We start from the raw sequence: 16,412 nt of genomic DNA on the forward strand, positions 1-16,412 counted from the left end.
CTCCCCCGGGCGCACTCCCGCTCGCTGCCCTCCAGTCCCAGCCCTGCTTCGTCTGCCCTGCTTCGTACCCCACTCCTGTCCCATGACCTCATCCTGAGAGCAGGGCACCAGGTCCCCAGAGAACCAGGCCACAGCCGCCTCTGGCACTCAGTCACCCTCCTCATTGGAGGGCCAGCCTCCTCTTCATGGCCTCCCAGACAACAAATTCATTAGCAAGGGGTCACGGGAAGGACTTCAGGAAATGGGCCTCCACAGATGCCTCCCTGTCCGTCCCGGGGGCCCCAGCAGGGAGATCCCTGAAAGCCCAGGGGCGGCTGCCTCAGGGACCGGGGCTCGGCCCCAGTGGCTGTGTCCCAGCAGCTGCAGGGCCCTCGCAGGGTGCATCACCCCAGGCCCTCGCAGAGTGACCACGCACTGGAGACCCTTCCCCTCACACCTGCACCCTCCCGGCTGCTTCCTGGTGGGGGGCACCGGAAGACCCAGAGGCCTCCCGGAGCAGGGCTCCACCAGGCCTGCTGCACAGGCCGCCCACCCGCCTCCCTCCTGACCCCTCAGCAGGCCATGCTGCCCTTCTCAGAGGGCCCTGCCCCTCCCTGTGCTCCTGAAGGCCACAGTCCTGTGCCTGCAGCTCTGTCCTCTCAGTCATCTGGCTGAGCTGGTGGTGTGACTGCCGCAGGCTAAGGAAGCTTGAGACACAGTGCTCTGAAGCAGACTGGAAGGCACGTGCGCTGCCACCCCAACCTGTGTGCATGTGCCTCTGCGCACACGTGTGTGTTTGTGTGTGCATGCATGTGTGCAGGAGTGTGCGCACATGTGTGAGTGTACCTACGTGTGTATGCACACGTGTTCGTGTGAGTGTGCACACGTGTGTGCATGTGTGTGCATGTGTGTGCATGCATGTGTGCAAGTATTTGTATGTGTGAGTGTGTGTCTACACGTATGAGCACATGTGTGCCTGCACCTATGTGCACACGTATGTGTTTGTGTGTGCATGCACATGAGCGTGTGCATACGTGGGGGCAGGGATCGGCAGTTAGCAAGCCCTTTTCATCCCTGACCTTGAGGAGCCAGCTAGACCCAGAGCTGGCAGTGAAGTCCATGACTGGCACCTGCCTACTGCAGGAGTGGAGACGCCCAGGGCGTCTGGAGACGAACACGCAACCAGCACAGATCGTGGCGGAGCCACATCTAATGCACAGATCCCAGGGAAGCCCTTACAGAGGAAAGGGTGCAGGTCTGGGACTGGCCCCACCAGACGGCAGGAAGAGGTGGCCAGAGTGCAGCAGGACCTGCCCTGGGCTGCCAGCTGTGCGCGGGCGCGGGCGTGCTGGGCTTGCTTGCTCTTATCCACTTCGACCTTTCCTTACGACTCCCTGAGGCACACTGAATAGAAGTGTTCCTGTGCACCCGGACACAGCGGGACACACGGCCCTCCTTGTCTGCTTTGGAGACAGCACCTGACCTGTGCTCAGGAACAGCACACGGTGGCTGCCCCCTGAACCCTGGGGGCAGTTGGGTGGCACCCTCGTGCACCAGTGCATCGGCCCACACCCCTGCACTGGGCACAGCTGAGGTCCAGGGTGGGCACAGGGTCCCACTCAGGCCATCTGGACACCTCCAAGAGGCAGAGGTGAGACCGTAGGCACCACAGGCCCATCAGGGTCTCTGGGCCAAGGACCCGGCGGCCCACCTTGCACCTGTCTGCAGGTAGACCTGCCACCCTGGCAACCGTGGCCATGCTGTTTTACCCTGCCACTGTGAGGTCCACGTTCTCTTGGCAAAGCCAGAGAACAAGAAGGAACTGTTGCTATCGGCAGTGACGATCTTTTGAACAGAAATCCCAAGGGATCCCCTGAAAAGCCACTGGAAGCAACAGAGTTCAACAGGGTGCAGGAGGACAAACTCACAAAACCCAGAGGCGAGGAACAACTCATGCTCAAAATGAAGAAAGTAACGCCGTTCACAGAAGCCTTGACGAGAACCACCAGGGAGCAATTCAGGGCAATTGAGAGCAACATTTAACTTGCCCCTGAAAACTATAGAACGCTATTGAAAGAAACCCAAAACCTAAACAAATGGGAAATGTTTGGTGTTCCTACGTAGCTACCAAAGGAACACTCCTCATGTCCACTTACAGATCCAGCACTGCCCCTGCCAGAACCCCGGTGGGCTCCCTGCAGAGGTGGACCCATTGATTCTGAGCTCATGTGGACTCATACAGGATCCAGCTTGGCCAACACAATGCTGATCAGGAGAAGGGAGTCAGAGGGCTCGGCCTCTCCATCTCACACTCCCGCAAAGCTCATCATCCTGACCGTGTGGCACCCGCCAAGGACAGGGTATGTGTCCATGTAATGAGTGAGAGGCCTTGGTAGAGCCTCATACTCCTGCTCCACTGTCTCCATGACCACGTGGCACTCAGACCACCCAAAGAGCACCAAGGAGTGGACATGGACCCTCCTCACTCCACAGCCAAAACTCGACTCGACGTGGACCAAAGGCCCAAACAGAGCACCAGAACAGTGAGAACCTTCTAAGAAACCAAAGGCCTTGGATCAGACAAGTGCCTCTTGGATGTGGTACCGGAAGCACGAGCAAGGAAGGAAAAGCAGATGATCAGACGTCACCAAAACTGGAACCAAGTGCGACTCCAAGGACACCATGGGGGCGCCGCTGCCGAGGGGCTGCAGGCTGCACCCACGCCCCATCAGGCCTTGGCCGGGCACACCAGGCGAGGGGAGCAGCCCACCCAGGGGCAGAAGGAGAACTCCACGTACACAGGCAGAGCTGCCGTCCTTCCACCAGGGAGCAGACTCCACCAGCAAGAGGCTTCCCACCTGCTCCGTCAGCCAGGCCAGAAGAGGCAGGCTGGGTGTCCCGTACCTGGCGAGTGGACACAGCCACTGGGGCATAGTACTCATCCACCAAAAGGAAGGGAACTCCGACACCTACTACAGCACGGGGGCCTCGACGCCACTGCACGGGAGCCTCGACGCCACTGCACGGGGGCCTCGACGCCACTGCACGGGAGCCTCCACGCCACTGCACGGGGGCCTCGACGCCACTGCACGGGGGCCTCAACGCCACTGCACGGGAGCCTCGCCTCGACGCCACTGCACGGGAGCCTCGACGCCACTGCACAGGGGCCTCGACGCCACTGCACGGGGCGGGGAGGCTTGAGGGCATGACGCTGGATGTGAGAAGCCAGACACCAAGCACCACACGTTACACCAGCTACTCCAGCGAACACCCAGGATAGGGAGCCCAGCCACAGTGGTGCTTAGGGCCAGGGGGTGGGGCATGACAGCTGAAGGAAGCAGGTTCTTGCTGGCACAGAGATGCTCTGATGATGACGGTGGCATCTCAGAGTGCGATAGGGACGTGGAGTCGCAGGTCCTCAGTGGGTGGACTTATGGTTATTTTCCATATAGCGGTTTTATAGGAAGCAAAAGAATTGGCCCTGGAGGGCAAGGTGGACGCTCGTGGGCTGGAGGGCACTCTGCCTCGCCAGCTCCGCCCACCCCAGCTTCACAGTCCCCTTTTCATCCGCCTGAAGCTGGAAGGCCCATGGGCACTGGACTGGGAAGTGGTGGGTCCCTGGCAGCCAGCAGCCTCCACGGGGCATGCCTTCTGGTCCAGATGCCAGTCCCCAGGCCAGTGTGCCAGGCCCAGGCCATCCAGCAGGAGCGGCCCTGCCCTGGGGAGCAGGGGAGACGTGTGGGCTCCGGGTTCTCTCTCCGTCTCGGCCACCATGAGACAGAGCAACCCTGCACCCAGCAAAGCATCTACTCCCAGGGTCCCCAGGACCCCACCCTGCATCAGGCCCTCTGGCCAAGCACCAGGGCCCACGCAGCTCCTGGCTGTTGGTTGCTGTGGGTCACGAGAGCCAGTACTGCCTCTCTCAGCCAGGATCAGGGACAGGCGACCTGAGGGCACGGCACTGCCGGGTCCCGTGCTCGCTCATGTGGTGACAACCTCAGGGTGGGTCCTTCCAGCTGGAGACAGTCAGAGGGCAGCCGTGCAGCTGACAAGGTCTGGGGAAGCAGCGCCTGGCGTCCAGCCGCTGCCCTCCAGCACTGCTCCTAAGGGTGCACGCTGCCCTGCTGAACCTGCAAGATTGGCTATTTATTTTTATAACTCTAGTCCCCGAACAGCGCGCCAAGCACAGCAGATTTCGAATTGGCCTGATCAACGCTGCTATTTGACATGTCTGAACCCAGGGTCCCTCCCCTGTCTGTTCTTCTCCCTATCCTCAGCCTGGGCCAATCTGAACACCAACCCAGCAACCGAAGGTGCGCTCCTGGACTGAGGCCCCTGCCAGGGTTTGCTCAGCACAGGAGGCGGGGCAGCTGTCAGGGTCACCCCCCTCAGACGCCCAGCTGCAGCTGTGAGCCCTCCCCAGGGCCGACGCTGCTGTAGCCCGCCCTGGAAGAGAGGTGTTTCCTACCATTTGTCTTCTATTCTCCACCAGGTTAATGCCGATGATTCCCAAGAAAGAACCGAAGCCCAGCTGTGGCCAAAGGAAAAACAAGAAGCACAGGTCATCTTCATGCAGACACAGTGCAGGCCACCCAGACACCCTTGCCCGCTGCATGCATGGCGGAAGGCAGCCATGACCCTGGGTCCAGCTGTTTGGAGCCGCGGCTGCTCACCAGCTCAGGAGCCTCCAGGTTGCTCACCGTCCAGTGGGTGGAGCATGGTGACCTTGGAGACAGGGTCAGGCTGTGGAGGCCTATTCTGGGTCCCCTTTGATAGCTGTTGGTAGGCAGCCTCTGTCTGACCTGGCTTTTTTGTGGCCACTGGATAAACACACACTGGGCCCTGCGGATCTCGGTCTCCACAGCACCTGAGGCTGGGAGGAGGCGGCAGCGCCTGATGGCAGAGCGCTCCCCAGCCCTTGGCAGTGTGCCAACCTGCTGCACGGCCTGCTCGGGGACTGACCGCAGGAGACTTGCAGTCTGCTCAGAGGGGCCTGCCCCTGGGGAGGCCTCAGGAGCTGGCCTGCTAGCCGCATTAGCTTGCATCTGCGTGGACTGAGCAGGCCCCTCGTGGTGCTCAGCAGGAGCCATCTCCTTGCCCTCAAAGTGGAGTGGCCACCTTCCTCCACAACTGCCTGAACTAAAAGCTAACTTCCATCTGGTCACTAGAGAGCTGGTTCATGGCAGGATACGTGCGGCTTGCGGAGTGAACTCCAGGTATGAATGCAACTCCAAGGGGGAAATTCTACATAAGTGAAAGGAGAAGAAACAGGAAGCACCGCCTTGGGAGTCTGACTCGCTGTCTGCAAGAAACCCAGACCAGGCGTGTTCAGAACCAGTGGCCCACTTCCAGGGCCCGTGGAAGGAGGACAGAGGCTGTGAAAAGGGCCCTCTGCAGGACCCTTGGGCGATTCACCAGTAAGACTTAGCTGTGTCACAACTGGAAAAGGCACAGACCTGAACCATACACAGGAGGCACAGGGACACAGGGGGCACAGGGGCACAGGGGGCACAGGGGCACAGGGACACAGGGGGCACAGGGGCACAGGGGGCACAGGGGCACAGGGACACAGGGGGCACAGGTACACGGGGGGCACATGGGCACAGGGGGCACAGGTGCACAGGGACACAGGTGCACAGGGACACAGGTGCAAAGGGACACAGGTGCACAGGTACACAGGGGGCACAGGTACACGGGGGGCACATGGGCACAGGGGACACAGGTGCACAGGGGACACAGGTGCACAGGGACACAGGTGCAAAGGGACACAGGAGCACAGGGAGACACGGGTGCACAGGGACACAGGTGCAAAGGGACACAGGTGCACAGGTACACAGGGGGCACAGGTACACGGGGGGCACATGGGCACAGGGGGCACAGGGGCACAGGGGGCACAGGGGCACAGGGACACAGGGGGCACAGGGGCACAGGGGGCACAGGGGCACAGGGACACAGGGGGCACAGGGGCACAGGGGGCACAGGGGCAGAGGGACACAGGGGGCACAGGGACACAGGGGGCACAGGGACACAGGTGCACAGGGACACAGGTCCACAGGGGACACAGGTGCACAGGGAAACACGGGTGCCCAGGGACACAGGTGCACAGGGACATAGGTACACAGGTGACACAGGTGCACAGGGACACAGGTGCACAGGGACACAGGTGCACAGGGGACACAGGAGCACAGGGACACAGGTGCACAGGGGACACAGGAGCACAGGGGACACAGGAGCACAGGGACACAGGTGCACAGGGGACACAGGAGCACAGGGGACACAGGAGCACAGGGACACAGGTGCACAGGGACACAGGTGCACAGGGGACACAGGTGCACAGGGGACACAGGTGCACAGTGACATAGGTGCACAGGGGACACAGGTGCACAGGTGACACAGGTGCACAGGGACACAGGTGCACAGGGACATAGGTGCACAGGGGACACAGGTGCACAGGGACATAGGTACACAGGTAACACAGGTGCACAGGGGACACAGGTGCACAGGGACATAGGTACACAGGTAACACAGGTGCACAGGGGACACAGGTGCACAGGGACATAGGTACACAGGTAACACAGGTGCACAGGGGACACAGGAGCACAGGGACACAGGTCCACAGGGGACACAGGTGCACAGGGACATAGGTACACAGGTAACACAGGTGCACAGGGACACAGGAGCACAGGGACACAGGTGCACAGGGACATAGGTGCATAGGTGACACAGGTGCACAGGGGACACAGGTGCACAGGGACATAGGTACACAGGTAACACAGGTGCACAGGGACACAGGAGCACAGGGACACAGGTGCACAGGGACATAGGTGCATAGGTGACACAGGTGCACAGGGGACACAGGTGCACAGGGACATAGGTACACAGGTAACACAGGTGCACAGGGACACAGGTGCACAGGGACACAGGTGCACAAGGGGACACAGGAGCACGGGTACACAGGTGCACAGGGACACAGGAGCACAGGGACACAGGCCCACAGGGGACACAGGTGCACCGGGACATAGGTACACAGGTAACACAGGTGCACAGGGACACAGGTGCACAGGGACATAGGTGCATAGGTGACACAGGTGCACAGGGACACAGGTGCACAGGGAGACAAAGGTGCACAGGGACACAGGTGCACAGGGACACAGGTGCACAGGGGACACAGGTCCACAGGGAGACACAGGTGCACAGGGGACACAGGTCCACAGGGGACACAGGTCTACAGGTGACACAGGTGCACAGGGGACACAGGTGCACAGGGAGACACAGGTGCACAGGGACACAGGTCCACAGGGAACACAGGTGCACAGGGAGACAAAGGTCCACAGGGAACACAGGTGCACAGGGACACAGGTGCACAGGGAGACACAGGTGCACAGGGACACAGGTCCACAGGGAACACAGGTTCACAGGGACACAGGTGCACAGGGGACACAGGTGCACAGGGAGACAAAGGTCCACAGGGAACACAGGTGCACAGGGACACAGGTGCACAGGGAGACACAGGTGCACAGGGACACAGGTCCACAGGGAACACAGGTTCACAGGGACACAGGTGCACAGGGGACACAGGTGCACAGGGAGACACAGGTGCACAGGGACACAGGTCCACAGGGAACACAGGTGCACAGGGACACAGGTGCACAGGGAGACACAGGTCCCCAGGGGACACAGGTCCACAGGGAACACAGGTGCACAGGGGACACAGGAGCACAGGGAGACACAGGTACACAGGGGACACAGGTACACAGGGGACACAGGTGCACAGGGAGACACAGGTGCACAGGGGACACAGGTCCACAGGGGACACAGGTGCACAGAGATACAGGTCCACAGGGGACACAGGTGCACAGGGAGACACGGGTGCACAGGGACACAGGTGCACAGGGAACACGGTCCACAGGGGACACAGGTGCACTGGGACACAGGTGCACAGGGGACACAGGTGCACAGGGGACACAGGTCCACAGGGACACAGGTGCACAGGGAGACACAGCTCCACAGGGGACACAGGTGCACAGGGAGACACGGGTGCACAGGGACACAGGTGCACAGGGAACACAGGTGCACAGGGAGACACGGTGCACGGGGAGACACAGGTGCACAGGGACACAGGTCCACAGGGGACACGGTCCACAGGGGACACAGGTGCACTGGGACACAGGTGCACAGGGGACACAGGTCCACAGGGACACAGGTGCACAGGGAGACACAGGTCCACAGGGGACACAGGTGCACAGGGAGACACAGGTACACAGGGGACACAGGTCCACTGGGACACAGGTGCACAGGGGACACAGGTCCACAGGGACACAGGTGCACAGGGAGACACAGGTCCACAGGGACACAGGTGCACAGGGAGACACAGGTCCACAGGGGACACAGGTGCACAGGGAGACACAGGTACACAGGGGACACAGGTGCACAGGGAGACATGGGTGCACAGGGAGACACGGGTGCACAGGGACACAGGTCCACAGGGGACACAGGTCCACAGGGACACAGGTGCACAGGGAGACACAGGTCCACAGGGACACAGGTGCACAGGGAGACACAGGTCCACAGGGGACACAGGTGCACAGGGAGACACAGGTACACAGGGGACACAGGTGCACAGGGAGACATGGGTGCACAGGGAGACACGGGTGCACAGGGACACAGGTGCACAGGGGACACAGGTGCACAGGGAGACACAGGTCCACAGGGACACAGGTGCACAGGGACACAGGTGCATAGGGAGACACAGTTCCACAGGGGACACAGGTACACAGGGGACACAGGAGCATGGGGACACAGGTACACAGGGGACACAGGTGCACAGGGAGACACAGGTGCACAGGGACACAGGTGCACAGGGACACAGGTCCACAGGGGACACAGGTGCACAGGGACACAGGTGCACAGGGGACACAGGTGCACAGGGAACAAAGGTGCACAGGTAACACAGGTGCACAGGGAACAAAGGTGCACAAGGGACCATATGCAACAACCAGGGTAAGATCAGCAAGTAGCCAATGTGCAGCTAGTGCCTGACCCTGTCCAGCTGCTCCAAGGGGACCAGCCTGGGGAAGAGCAGACCAGCACTCCCCTGGGACTCCAGGAGAAAGAGGCTTGTGCAGAAATGCTCTGGGTGCTGCTGAGGCCCACAGCTGCTCCAGGGTCAGCAGAGGTCTTGGAAAGCCGCAGGCCCTGGGCCACTTCGTCACCAGCAGCAGCAGGTGCTGTGTCTCCCTTGGGGATTCATTGAAGAGTTTGTCTTTGGGAGCCGAGTTCGCAGGTCTGACCAGCTGCTGTGGCCTGCTGTCACTCCCTCGGACATCTCTGTGGCAGCAGAGGGTGTCAGCCCCAGGGTTCTGCTGTTCCCAAGTGGGCATTGCCAACAGAACCTTCAACCGTGGCCTCTTGACAGGATGCTTTTGAAGCACTTGTCCACCTTCCAAAGTGAGCTGGTGGGTGTCAGTCGTGTGGGCTGAAGTCCAGGGTCTTCAGGACTCATTGCTCCCAGCTCCAGGGAGGTTCCCTGCCTTTCCCAGCTCCTGGGTTATGAATCTTCTCCACCTCCACCACCCGCCCTCCTCTCCTGATGACCCTGCAGTCCCCCACGCCGCCTGGATGGTGCAGGACAGCACTCTGCCTTGGGGTCTTCTGACCAGCAACCTCAACTGGCCTTCGTCTCAGAGTAGGACATGAAGGTCACTGGGGTCATCCTGCATAACAAGATCCTAGTGAGGATCTCCAGCTCTGTGCGGGGCTGGCAGGGACGATTGGCCCCATGGACAGGCTGAGCCCCGCCCCCGGTCTCCCCATGGACCCCGGACTCACAATGATGCCTGGGTAGTAGCCTCCCACGGTCACGTTCTCCGTCCTAGTGGTGGCAGCAAGGCCGATGGTCAGTATGAGGACAGACACCAGTAGCAGGGACCCTACAAACCACAGGGAGGTCCTCTTCCTTCTGGCAAACCCTTCTGTGAAGAGGACCAGAGAGGCTGGTGAGAGGGCTGAGCAGAACAGCTTGGCTCCAGCCACCCAAGAGGGGACCTGGGCCTGGGCACAGCCCTGACCCTCTTCCAGTCCCCCTCCCTCCCCGACACTCCCCCGCGCCTCCTTCCGCCTCTCAGAGCAGGAGCAGGGCACATTCTGGGCCCCACAGGCATCGCCACGCAGGTCTCTGTCCATGGGTGCTCCCGAACCCTGCCCCACAGTGCCACCTCCGCTGTTCCTTGTGCCACTTGAGTCTCTGTCCTGGGAACACTCATCCCACCCACCCTCCCTCCTCAGGCCCAGCGCGATGTCCTCGGGGCTCCTGCCGCCTGTCACAGGTCCCAGTGTGTGCCCACAGGATGCTGCCCAGGCAGGGCCGCCTCTGCCCTGGCTGCCCAGCACCTTGTGGCCACAGCAAGGCTGGCGCTCCAGTGACAGTGGAGTTGGTGTTCGGAGCTGTCTGCCTGAGAGAGCAGGACCTGAGGACTCCTGCCTGCAGTCCACAGAGCAGCAACCTCACCTGGCCCTTCAATGAGCACCTACTGTGTGCCAAGCTGCCTGATACCCAGCATGAAGGAAGCCCCGGCCCTGGCAGCTGCCTGAGTGCCGGCCGCCCTGGCCTGGGCAGGCCGAGCAGGTGCTGCACCCTGGGCCACACTCCTGCCCACAGGCCCTCCAGGCCACTGTCACATGGCGCCTGAGGTGGGAGCATCTTGGCTGCCCCTTAGGGGGAAGCTCGGGGCCACCAGGAGAGGGGCTGCAGTGGGCCTGCAGTGACACCGGGAGAGGGGCTGCAGTGGGCCTGCAGTGACACCGGGAGAGGGGCTGCAGTGGGCCTGCAGTGACACCGGGAGAGGGGCTGCAGTGGGCCTGCAGTGACACCGGGAGAGGGGCTGCAGTGGGCCTGCAGTGACACCGGGAGAGGGGCTGCAGTGGGCCTGCAGTGACACCGGGAGAGGGGCTGCAGTGGGCCTGCAGTGACACCGGGAGAGGGGCTGCAGTGGGCCTGCAGTGACACCGGGAGAGGGGCTGCAGTGGGCCGGCAGTGACTGTGGCCAAGACTGCTGCACTGCTCCTGCCCTGCTGGCTGCTGGCAGGAGAGGCAGCACCTGCAGCCTCACTCAGCCGAGAGCCGCTTCCACACAGGCTTCAGCTCAGCCATGGCAGGCAGAGTGCCTCCCGGGAGCACCCGACTCTCCCTCCACCCTGCCTGCTTCCTGGGGTGCATATGTGAAGGCAGAGCCCTCAGCAGCCACAGTGGGCCTCGAGGGACTCGAGGATGGAAGCCACAGAGTTCAGCCCAGAGTGGCTGCCTCCAGACTCCAGACTGCCATCAGGTGGCGATCCCTGGACTGTAAACCTCTGCATGCTGAGTACTCGCAGCCAGACCAAATCCTAACAGCGGCCGCCTCGGGAGAGTGAGGCAAGCAGGCACGCTGCCCGCCTCTCCCCCACCGCCTGTCCTCCCTTGACCTGGGGGCCCAGAACCTGCTTCGGCGGCTCTTCACAGTAGCCCAGGCTCCCATTGCAGGGGTCCCTGCAAGAGCTCACGGTGGAGGTCAAGGCAGGGCATGGAGGGGCAGCCCTGACCTGCCGCTCCTGGTCCAGGTCACCCCCACCAAGCAGGGGAGAGCAGCACAGGGCTCCCTCTGCAAGGCCAAAGCCAGTCTGGACCCTACATGCACATGCAGGGCAGGGAGAGCAGCCTCACGCCGGAAGCACCACCAGCCCTGCTGGCACTACCACCAGCCCAGATGGCCGGTGAAGTGACACAAGTGGACACTGGGCACTCTGGAAGGCTGCCCTGGAGCAGCCTCTTCTGCCTCCCCAAGAGCAGGGCTACCTCCAGCTTCTGCAGGTCCCAGAGCTGGCCCCAGCTCACTGTCCTGGCCTTCCTAATGTCACCTGCAGACACACTACCCTGTCCCGGTCACTCCCTCACTCGCTCGCTCTACAGACTCAACTGAGCACGCCATGCGCGGGCCACGCCAGCCGCCAGACAATCGGCCATGACCACCAGCAGCCCCTGCCTGCTTGGGTTCCAGAGGGCAAATCAACATGCAGCCTGGGCAGCAGTGGCCTCCGGCACTGGAAAACTGAGCAGGGCAGGGACAGAGGAACTGGGGAGGAGGTGCACCTGTGAAGAGCAGGTGGGAGGCTTCGGGGAGGCCGAGCCCGTGCGGGAAGCGAGCCCGGGGGTCAGTGGGTGGCACCGCCAAGCCTTGGGCGGGGTGGTTCCAGCTGGCGGCATCCTGACGCGCCCAGCAGCCTGGTCACTGAGATGGGCTTGATACAACCTGCTCTGTGGAGCTCGGGCTGCGGACAGAGGGTGGGCCAGCCCGGCCATCTGGGTGGCCAAGGACACTGCCTCAGGGGTGGAAATGGCACAGGGCACCTCACTGAAGCCTGGTGCCAGCCTCTGGCCCCACACAGGCCCTCGCTTCGGCATGGTGCCCACGGGGCTGGCACCATGGAGAGCACGCGCCCTTGCTCCCAAGTGACCTCCACCTGCAGCAACAACTGTGTGCCTCCAGGTGCGGCCGGGGGAAGTGGGAGCGGTGGGGCCTTTCAGAGAGCAGCCGGAGTCCTCACGGGCTACTCACCAGCACCCACGGACCCGCGCGCTCGAAGGGTTTCCCAGAGCACCACAGCGGGACTTCGAGGTTCAAAAAACTAGAAAAGGAGCCACCAGGTGACCCAGCTGTCCCACTCCTTGGTTGGAATCCCTAAGTTCTGAATCCGCATGGCACAGGGACGCAGCCACATGGACATCCACAGCAGCCGATTCAGAGCAGCCAAGCTATGGAACCAGCCCAGGTGCTGGTCAACACACGACCACGGTGCGTATGCAGAAAGGGTTTTACTCGGCCATAAAGAAGAATGAAATCGGGTCATTTGCTGGTAAATAGATGGAACTGGAGAACATGCTGAGTAAAATAAGCCAGATCCCGAACGTCAAGGGGAGAATGCTTCCTCTGATGTGCTAGCTAGAGCAGGAAGGCCTGAGCTGGGGCAGGGCACCCAGGAAACAGGAGAGCCGCCAGGGGGAGGACGGTAGGGGGCGGAAGGGCTGAGGGCAGAGGAGGCCACTGCCTCTGCGGCGAGGCCAACCTCACCACCGACACCCTGGACACCCTCACAGAGGCTTAAAAAGCTGCAAGTAAATAGCAGAGGGACGGGGGCAGGAGGGGCACCGGGACGGAAGCAGGGCCAGTCCCAAGCAGTCAGAGGGCACCCTCAGGCCGCGGGGCACCGGGACGGAAGCAGGGCCAGTCCCAAGCAGTCAGAGGGCACCCTCAGGCCAGGGGGCACCGGGACGGAAGCAGGGCCAGTCCCAAGCAGTCAGAGGGCACCCTCAGGCCAGGGGGCACCGGGACGGAAGCAGGGCCAGTCCCAAGCAGTCAGAGGGCACCCTCAGGCCAGGGGGCACCGGGACGGAAGCAGGGTCAGTCCCAAGCAGTCAGAGGGCACCCTCAGGCCAGGGGGCACCGGGACGGAAGCAGGGCCAGTCCCAAGCAGTCAGAGGGCACCCTCAGGCCAGGGGGCACCGGGACGGAAGCAGGGCCAGTCCCAAGCAGTCAGAGGGCACCCTCAGGCCAGGGGGCACCGGGACGGAAGCAGGGCCAGTCCCAAGCAGTCAGAGGGCACCCTCAGGCCAGGGGGCACCGGGACGGAAGCAGGGCCAGTCCCAAGCAGTCAGAGGGCACCCTCAGGCCACGGGGCACCGGGACGGAAGCAGGGCCAGTCCCAAGCAGTCAGAGGGCACCCTCAGGCCACGGGGCACCGGGACGGAAGCAGGGCCAGTCCCAAGCAGTCAGAGGGCACCCTCAGGCCGCGGGGCACCGGGACGGAAGCAGGGTCATTCCCAAGCAGTCAGAGGGCACCCTCAGGCCAGGGGGCACCGGGACGGAAGCAGGGCCAGTCCCAAGCAGTCAGAGGGCACCCTCAGGCCGCGGGGCACCGGGACGGAAGCAGGGCCAGTCCCAAGCAGTCAGAGGGCACCCTCAGGCCACTGGGCACCGGGACGGAAGCAGGGCCAGTCCCAAGCAGTCAGAGGGCACCCTCAGGCCACGGGGCACCGGGACGGAAGCAGGGCCAGTCCCAAGCAGTCAGAGGGCACCCTCAGGCCGCGGGGCACCGGGACGGAAGCAGGGCCAGTCCCAAGCAGTCAGAGGGCACCCTCAGGCCACGGGGCACCGGGACGGAAGCAGGGTCATTCCCAAGCAGTCAGAGGGCACCCTCAGGCCAGGGGGCACCGGGACGGAAGCAGGGCCAGTCCCAAGCAGTCAGAGGGCACCCTCAGGCCAGGGGGCACCGGGACGGAAGCAGGGCCAGTCCCAAGCAGTCAGAGGGCACCCTCAGGCCAGGGGGCACCGGGACGGAAGCAGGGCCAGTCCCAAGCAGTCAGAGGGCACCCTCAGGCCACGGGGCACCGGGACGGAAGCAGGGCCAGTCCCAAGCAGTCAGAGGGCACCCTCAGGCCAGGGGGCACCGGGACGGAAGCAGGGTCAGTCCCAAGCAGTCAGAGGGCACCCTCAGGCCGCGCAGGGCTGCGCAGAACCAACACAGGAAGAACAAGCAGGAGCAGACAGGGTGTGCTCACACCTCATGCCTCCGCACCGTCTGGAGCCGAAAGGAGCAAAAACACAAAAGAAAAGAGAGACCAGACCAGGCGTGCCTCCCTGAGGCTGCGCGCCCCGTGGCTCATGCCGTGGTTTATCAGCAGGGACCTGATGCCTGGGTGACGTCCCTTCAGAAACGCCAGTGCTTGGGTCTTTTTCATTCTTTGTGTGCATTTTCTCCACTACTTTTGCCTGTGGACATTTTTCATTCTCATCGTAGTAAAGACATTTTAAATGAAAACAAACAACAGACAAAAACCAAAACAGAACACGGAGGCTCAGCAGCAGCAGTTCTTACTGTCGGTGGAACCCAGCACCAGGCCCCAGCTCTGCCTCGGAACATGGCCTGGGGAGCCTGCTTTTCTTTCCAGAACACCCGCTGTCCTCTGCCCTTGGAAGGGCACCCTGCACGGCAGCCACCGGCCACCTCTGGCAGAGCCCCTGGGAGCCGCTGCGCCCGGCTTCCTGTTTTCCCAGCCCAGCCCGGCTCCACAGCTGCACCGGGCTTGATTTGGAAATTAAACAATTGGAGGTTCCGTGAATTTATGTGGAGGAGTGGGGGGAGGGCATGCCCAGATCAAGCACCTCCCAAAGCTGCAGGCACCTTGCCACCTTCAAGCAGGAGGAAACTGCCCAGTTCCTCGAAAGGAGCATTTTCCAGAAGATGCTGGAGCCGGGAATAAGGGGGCAGAGGAGCCAGGAGAGGAGGCAGCTGGGTGGGTCCATTTGTCAGTATCACTGCTCTTCACATAAACAGAGCCCAGGGAAGAGAGACCAGAAGAGGCAGACAGAAGGAAGGCCCAGGGCAGAGAGGGGAGAGTGCGGAGGGAGGGAGGCACTGAGAAGTCAGGCGCGGGGGCCCACGCCTATTATCCCAGTGGCTCAGGAGACTGAGGCAGGAGGATCGTGAGTTCAAGGCCAGCCTCAGCAACTTAGCGAGGCTCTAGGTAACAGCCAGACCCTGTCTCTAAATAAAAAATGAAAAGGGCTGAGGATGTGGCTCAGTGGTAAAATGCCCCTGGGATCCATCCTGGTACCAACGAGAGAGAGAGGTGCGTGAAAGGAGGGGTGAGCCTGACCAGTGCAAGGTGCCCGACAGGCTCTAAGGAGGCAGGGGGACAGGCCCTGGGCCCAGAGTCTTCCCTTGCTCCGCTGCCCCACTGTGACCTGCAGGCCCCAGCCCTCTGCTCCAGGTTCACTGCCCACCCCGAAGAGCTCGCAGGAGGCTCCCGCCACACACCTCACCTGTGGTGTCCAGCAGGGCCAGGGACCCCGGAACCGGTGGGGGCGGCATCCTGAGGGCGCACGGAGCCGGCACACCTGGGCTGCTCCTCTGCTCACCCTGGGCAGAGCAGTGGTCTGCTGGTGGCTGTGGGTGGCCCAGATGCAGCCAGCCCAGTCTGCCTCCTCCCACCAGGCCTCTCCTGCCTCCTCCCACCAGGCCTCTCCTGCCTCCTTCCCGCCACGCCTCTCCTGCCTCTTCCCACCAGGCCTCTCCTGCCTCCTTCCCACCAGGCCTCTCCTGCCTCCTTCCCGCCACGCCTCTCCTGCCTCCTTCCCCTCCCCGCCCCCTCCCTCTTCCCCTCCCGCCCTCCAGCCCTCGCGTCCCTCCCGTCCTTCTCCCCACCCCGCCCCACACTCCTCCAGCTGGTCCCTGGACACTGGCAAGTGCAGGGAGCGGCAGAGGAGTGAAGCGTGAGCTGCCCGGGTGGGCCAGAGCCCGGAGCCCAGCTGGAGCACCCCTGCGGTCCTCCTGCTCCTGGCCTGTGCCCCCTCACAGGGCCCTGGGGCAGCAGCTCGGCCCCTGCCTGTTTCCAGCAGGCA

The 16,412-nt window shown here is 62.6% G+C and overlaps 1 protein-coding gene across 3 annotated transcripts in view; it reads right to left on the bottom strand.

The window, feature by feature from the left end:
• Positions 1-16,010, bottom strand: part of Tmem255b (transmembrane protein 255B) — a 33,212-nt gene extending 17,202 nt beyond the window's left edge. For all 3 annotated transcript variants that reach the window (XM_047553102.1, XM_047553103.1, XM_047553101.1), the window contains exons 1-3: positions 15,834-16,010; positions 9,808-9,950; positions 4,448-4,510 (exon numbers count right to left, since the gene is read on the bottom strand). In XM_047553102.1, coding sequence (XP_047409058.1) covers positions 4,448-4,510; positions 9,808-9,950; positions 15,834-15,882 — 255 coding nt within the window. In that variant the 5' untranslated portion in view covers positions 15,883-16,010. The remainder of the gene's footprint in view (positions 1-4,447; positions 4,511-9,807; positions 9,951-15,833) is intronic.
• Positions 16,011-16,412: the final 402 nt, after the last annotated feature.

This window comes from Sciurus carolinensis, chromosome 5 (genome assembly GCF_902686445.1).
Source record: "Sciurus carolinensis chromosome 5, mSciCar1.2, whole genome shotgun sequence".
In the NCBI taxonomy this organism is placed as follows: domain Eukaryota; kingdom Metazoa; phylum Chordata; class Mammalia; order Rodentia; family Sciuridae; genus Sciurus; species Sciurus carolinensis.